The sequence below is a fragment of the Limulus polyphemus genome, unplaced genomic scaffold (assembly GCF_000517525.1).
Source record: "Limulus polyphemus unplaced genomic scaffold, Limulus_polyphemus-2.1.2 Scaffold1894, whole genome shotgun sequence".
Classification (NCBI taxonomy): Eukaryota; Metazoa; Arthropoda; class Merostomata; order Xiphosura; family Limulidae; genus Limulus; species Limulus polyphemus.
The window spans coordinates 48156-55542 of NW_013667504.1; the positions used below are offsets into that span (position 1 = coordinate 48156).

At 27.7% G+C, this 7387-nt stretch overlaps 1 protein-coding gene across 1 annotated transcript in view; it reads right to left on the bottom strand.

The window, feature by feature from the left end:
* Positions 1 to 3289: 3289 nt before the first annotated feature.
* Positions 3290 to 7387, bottom strand: part of LOC106465281 (protein UXT-like) — a 15298-nt gene continuing 11200 nt past the window's right edge. The window contains exons 4-5 of the mRNA XM_013925488.2: positions 6114 to 6285; positions 3290 to 3447 (exon numbers count right to left, since the gene is read on the bottom strand). Of these exons, the coding sequence (XP_013780942.1) occupies positions 3385 to 3447; positions 6114 to 6285 (235 nt within the window). The 3' untranslated portion in view covers positions 3290 to 3384. The remainder of the gene's footprint in view (positions 3448 to 6113; positions 6286 to 7387) is intronic.

Here is a 7387-nt window from a genome sequence, read left to right on the forward strand (position 1 = left end):
TTTCACAAATCAATCAATTTATATTTCCTGTTGATGAAAATGCTAGAAATGTATTTGCAGATTATCAGTATACTTACAAAGTTGAATATAATACTTGTTAAATGTGTATATAATTTACCACAAAATGTCTTATTTTCATCAAATATGTTAAAAGCAGAATGGAAGTTTTGGTTCAAAATTGTTTGATAGAACAAATGTGCATACTTTTGAAATATCTGGGCCACAGCATCCCAATTTATTTACTGGATGGTAAAATACTGAATTGTATCGTAATACAATTATAGACTAGTGGGGAAATGTGAATGTAAAGTCATACAATAAAGGGTTGAGAAAGAGGAACCAGAATATGTTTCTAGCATTTTCTGTTAATGATTCACAAGTTGAGTTTCTCAGAATTTCAGACACATAAGTTGGAATCTTGATTTGTCAATAGAAGCAACCGAGTGGTTGTAAATATACCACTACAACAAATTTGTGAATCTGAAAAAAAACTGACAATAACACAACTCCTACAACTAAAAATCTTCAAAGTATGGAAGCATACCTTAGAATGAAGCATGTGTATTGTTCTCAGAACATAATTATTGTGCTACTGAACTCAGTGCTGTTGATGCTAAATTTGTTCAAGAACATATTACTGCAAACGATGATTTTTCCTTATATCAAGACATCCTGGACAACATAACATACATTGTTGGATATTCCTGCTTCAAACGAAAACAGAAACTGTTATGTAACAGCTTGGGTTTCAACGTAATTGCAGTGTGTAAAACTGCAATTAAAACAAGGGCACTTTGTTATGTTGTAACTTGTAAATGAAAAATTTGAAAGATGGTTTTTGAATGCCAAAATCAAACCTGTTTTTTAACATTGCAGTATTTTTTACAAGCCTACATTGTGAATCATGTGAATATAAAACAATGTAATAGCTAAAAGAATTATTATAAAAGTATTGGGCAATGTATGTAAAAAAAATTATTACAAATCCAAAGTAGACAAACCTACAAAATTGTTAGTCAAAAGGAAATTAAGTATTTATCAGCAAATGTAAAACTAGATATTACATATTTAGAGAAATGTTGAAATTAAGTTCATACAAATAGCCTTTTTACAAACACAACATTTAATATGTTTGGTAGTTTTCTTTTTGGCTAATCAATTTGACCAGCTGAAATTTATAAACTTAGAAATTTGTTTTGTTGTGTCATACATTACTTTATAGGCTTGATAATTAGATATTTCTGAATAAGATAATTTTATGAACATGAATTAATGTATTTCATTCAGAAGTTTTTACAATAGTTTTATAACTGTGTTATTTTTATTACTGGTAGTATGATTGTACCCTCTGTTATATTTCAGAAACAGTATACATTTAATACAAAAGTAAATAAGAATGCAAAGCATTTCTTTATTTTCAATACAAGATAAATATTTTGTTCTTTAGTTGAATTTATAGATAATTTTAGAAGATACTTTAAAGATAATTTAGTAGAACATGCTTTCATTCGGGCTTCTTTAGATAACATCAAAAAACATTTGTTATACAGAGAGTAAAATTAATGCATGCCTGGAGTCAAATGCTCCTAAAAAGCACTTAATTTAAAAGGATTGCCTAATTGGCATGAAAAAGATTACAGCAATTGTCTCATATAAAATGCATTAACATTGTTGTTTTAATACAAAGAGTAGTGTACTCTGAACATAAATCAAGATTTCATAGTAAGTACTATCAATTAATGATTTTGCAATCTGAAACCATTGCAAATGCACAGCTTCTTTTGCTTATATTGCCTATAGTTTGCAAATCATTTGGCTGATGTTTACTAAGTTGTCAAACAAACCATTTTCTACCCAAGATTTAAATCTGTGGTGCACATATACAGAATCTTGATGTAATATACAGGGTAGTGTGCCATGTTAAATAGTCTACCTGATCCATTGTTAGATATCAAAGTAATACAGGTTCCTATAAAGATTGAAATGACATTTATATCTAGCTTTTAAGTATAAGTAATCAGCAGTTTATACATGTCACTTTTTAACCCAGTAAGATATCTACATGCTTGTGTATATATATATATACATTATATAGATAATATTAGTTCTTGACTTCTACTATATCTGAACCATTTAAAAAGCTAATTTTGTACCCTGTTATAATAATAATAACCATAGATTCTCTGTAAATGACTATATATTATAAATAGTCTGTGTTTTTTCTATAGAACTGGTATAGAATTCCTAAAGATAGATATAGATGATGCAGACTACTGATCATCCACAGGTATAAACTAGGTATGTATTGTTCAATAAGCATATTTAATATGATTTTTTGCAGTATTCTGTAGAACAAACTTGTAATTTTTCTAAGTAATGCTTTTACAAAAATGCAGCTCATGTTTTGTATTATTAAGCTGTTTTGGACACAAACCAGAATACTTTTTACAAATGGATTTCAATGCAATGGAATTCTAAATCTTTAAAGCATGTGTATTTGTGTCTTTTTCTTGACAAGCATAGTAATCCCTAATTCACCTATTTTAATAGATTAATATATTATTCCTTGATGATAACCTATGATGCACACATTAGAAATTACAGTACTACTTTACAACTCCCATGATTCTAGGTGACATGTAGATACTCAAAATAGCAAAAAATTGTAGCACCTCCAATCATTCGCATTTAAATGCAACTCTTTTGTTAAACTTAGTTTTTAACTGTACAGGTAAGCCCTCTTAAGAAATGAAATACAACATACATACAAGATAATTCTCAAATGTTAGTTTTACACATTCTGGAATAAGATTTATAAATCTACTGTCAAATACAATGTGTCACCAAATTCAATAAGTATCGAAAAAGATTATTATTAGATGTGTTAGTCCTTGTAAGTTACATCGGTTATCAGCAAGTCTTGCTCTGTCAAATGTCTATTTTATCACTGGTGAAAAATATTAAGTGTTAAACATAAATTTGTTTTGTTTCTTTATATCTAGAAATCAAAACTTTTTCTATGTTTTCTTTGAATTTTGTAAAATCAAAAGAATTTTTCTTACATTTCTTAAAATACAAAATAGCTTTTTTCTTAGTAAAGAATATCAACTTAAACAATCCAGGAAACACTAAATTTTTTATAACAAAAAATTACATTGATAATATTCAACATCTTTACTACAGATTAAATAGACAATATAATAAATGCACATTTCAGCTGAAGTGTTAAGGGGAAAAAAAGCAGATTCATTATTAACATTATTACAAGCAAAAACACTCTGGACAATAGTTATGAATAATAAACTTTTATTTAATCACTAAAAATACATAATGTTTACATCAGTAATGCTTTGCTGTTTGTTACACAAAGAAATAATATTCTGCTTAAAAAATATCTCTGTGTGGTGCTTCTTGTTTTTCAGAGATTCCTTGTAACTCTCTTAGGCCCTAAAAGATAGTTTGATAAAAGAGACATTAAATATATTTTGTTTTTTAATTATTACAACATTAACAGCATTCTCATTCAATTATCTTAATTTTGTATGACTATTGCTCTGACTTCTGTTGCAAGCAAGGCATTGTAATGTATTTTCAGAGCATTTAAAAAATATCTTGAAAGTTGGAATTTAACAAATATTCCTCAACACTGTTTTAAGTGCATTTTCGTACTTCAGTTACTTCTTTCAGTTTCACAAATTTTGAGTAGATCACTTTCATTGACTCCCATTGGTGGGTTTATACTCCCTAAACAAATTTCATTTTCAGCTTTCAATATAAACTTGTTGTCCAATTCAGAAATTACGAGAAAATTGAGACTTTTAATGAAGATAGATCTAGCCCTATTTTATTTTTCACTAGGGCCTAGTTAGTAACGCTAGCTAAAAAAAGGCTGAAAATGATGTGTCCTGATAAGAAACTGATGATTATATTTAAGCATGTACAAAAACCTATCAAAACACATCAGTTTTATTACTTCTGAATTGTTAAAAATTAATTTCTAATAGCCTCCCAGACCCCCTTATATGCAAGACTTTTGGTGGTATCCCCAGACCCATATTCTACCTCTTTTTTAATCCCCTCCGGCTCTAAAAATTAGCAACATATCTACATAAGATACATAAAACAAAACTAAAAGTTGACAGATGTAAAATGATTATAGCTTAACAGAGTTTTTTCTCTTCCAAACTTAGAATGTAAGTTATATGGCATCAAAACAAAATATTCCCTATAGAAAAATCAAATAAGCAAAGCTAACATGAAGTAACCTAAGTTTCCTCGATGAGAGAACCTAATTTCTTAACCATCTTTACATAAGTATATGCACTTTTCAAGTTTTCATGTCTCCTTGTTGCCCAAACTATATTTTCATACAAAACTTTTTTTTGATTTTTTTTTTTACAAAAACAGGTATGTTACACATTAAATGTATGCTCATCTAATAAGTCAGAAATAGTAAGTCTAAGAATATACCCCCAAAATTAAACAATAAATTCAGTTCTGAGAAGATTCTCTTCATCTGTTGTGTAATATACATAACTGACATTTTGGGAACAGGTATGGTAATAACAGACAGGAAGCATGACATTGTATATATTCATATATTCTCTCATTTAATTTACTATAACATCAAATGCCATTTGTAAATACTTCTAAGATTTAAAAAAATCACATAACAGTATGTGGCCTATATCACAAACACTACATGAGCCACTAAATTTAATATAACATCAAACGCCATTTGTAAATACTTCTAAGATTTAAAAAAATCAAATAACAGTATGTGGCCTATATCACAAACACTACATGAGCCACTAAATTTACTATAACATCAAACGCCATTTGTAAATACTTCTAAGATTTAAAAAAATCACATAACAGTATGTGGCCTATATCACAAACACTACATGAGCCACTACATTTAATTTCAGCATTCTAAATCTAACAGAAGTGTTACATCTGGAACACACTTTGTAATTTTTTGTAAACCTAATATATGCATAAAGATATATATTGTTCTGCTTTTTAATGACATTTAAATAAGTTACTAAAGACTGTAATTTTTGCAAAATAACATGCTATTCGTTAAAACTAAGGATATTACTTTGATGATGTATAAATTTAACACTCTGGCTTACTTTGCATCATAATAAGTTTTCTTCTAAAGATTTGCTAATATACACAATAAGTTTATTGTGATTTAATTATAATTCGTGTATTGAAGTAATTAATATTTTCTACACAATCAATGATGCCATTTATGTTTTGATTGTTGTAAGTCTTTCTTACTACATTTCATTTATTGTAATGGTTTCTATTCTATAATCTAAATCTGAATGTTAATATTTCATCAATATTAAGCAGTGTCATATCAGTTGGATAAAACACATGTTTGCAGAATACTTGTACAGTTAAACTTTTGTGAATACTATAGTATTTTTTGATTAAATAACTTTGTGGATACCACAAACTAGGATTATTTACTAAATATACAAAAGGAGACAGATAAAAAAAAGATTTAAATTCTTTTTGCCCAAAAACCACAGAGAATGCAAAAAAACTTTAATTTAACCCTAAACAACTGAAATTATTTCTATACTAGCTACACAAAAACTGAAGCAAAAATACATTGTTGTGAGTATGCCGAGAAACATATACATCTGGCTTATGTGAAATATGTATCCACTAAAAACAGTTGCCCTTTCAATTTATCATTACAGTCTACAATGGTAGATTGCTTTGAATATTAAAGTTCAAACCTTCTCTTCTATCACTGAATTATTTATTTTGAATTATCAAAAAAAAATGAAGTGGCTAATTTTTTATTGTGTATTTTTTAATTATAGACCTAAAGACGTTTTTAGGAAGAGAACAGTTAAATGTACATGTTTTTAACTATAGAAACAACATAGTAGAGTTTAAAGACAAGTTTTAAACACCATACATGTGAGCTCCAAAGCTCATATTTGTTTTTCATTGTTAAAATTAAGTTTTTTTAGTACTCATCTTGTAACAAAGATTAGGGTTATTAGCTTGACAAGTATGTTTTGAAATGAAAATACACAACCATGTGGTAGACATCTGAAAATTCTTTTATGCTATCACCCAGTGCTTACCTCATAAACAATTTTTATGTGAGCTTTTATTTTGCAAGTGTCTTTTGTCAATTTCTTCAGCTGTTGATTGAGTTGCTCTACTTTTTTATCAATGAAGCATTTTGCTTCTTCCATTGTGAACTCCACAAAGAAACCAAAACCAACATGAACAAAGATGTGGGAAGTATTGGGACTAAAGTAATAATAATAATTTCTTGAAATACATAAAAAACAAAATATTATTGATGACAAATAATATTAAAATTTCACAATATTAGTGTAAATTAAAAATGTCTATCTTTTTTTTTTTGTATTCCTGTGTTTAAGCAAAACCAAAGTTAACAAAACATGTTGCCGTAAACCAAAGTCATTAATTATAAGCTTCATACAAAACATGTGTAAACAAAATACACCAGTTTATATATGCCTACAAAATGTGGGTGTGTATACAGACAAGCCTGAAAATAATTATAATGCAAGTTCTCAAGAACTTTTAATCAAGAAATTACAAAATTAACTGGTAAATTTGATTAGTTTCTATACATATCACACTTTAAGTTATAGTTTTTAAAGTTACAGTCTTTCAGTATTCAGCACTGGTTTCAATATATATATATATGCATGTGTACATCTACTTGTCTAAAATAAGTGTAACAAATATTATTACTTGTGCACTTATGAATTTAAGATTATATCCATATATCAGTTGGATAAATAACTTTAGAACATGATGACTAATTAATCACAGAGCAGTCATCTTTTAATTGCTGATGCAGCTATTTACAATCTAGCAAATAATTAATGATAATTCATAGAAAACTTTTTCAACTGCAATAACATACACAGTTTTGTTATTGAATCCAGTTTGAGGATGTGATAATGATCTATCATGCATGTCACAAAACTACTCAGTGTATTAAAAATATATTTATAAATTATCATTAAAAAACTGATATGAATTATTTGTATCATAAATTATTTTCTTAAACTAAAATATAATATTTTACGAAACAAACATAACCAAAATTTATTGATTCATGTTGCTAAAGGTGGCAAGCCAGAGCCAGACTAGCAATCATAAATATGCACTTTCTTTTTTTTTACAATAAACTAGAAAATACTTTTAACCCTTTCCCCACAGGTCAAAGGCCATGTCATTGCATTTGTTGACTCACATTCAAAATTTTATTGAACTACTATTTCACGAATTTATGTCAATAAGTTAGGTATCAAACTGTAGATTATAACTCAAATTTTAGCATTATACTTTACTCAATTTCTTAATTTAAAAGTAA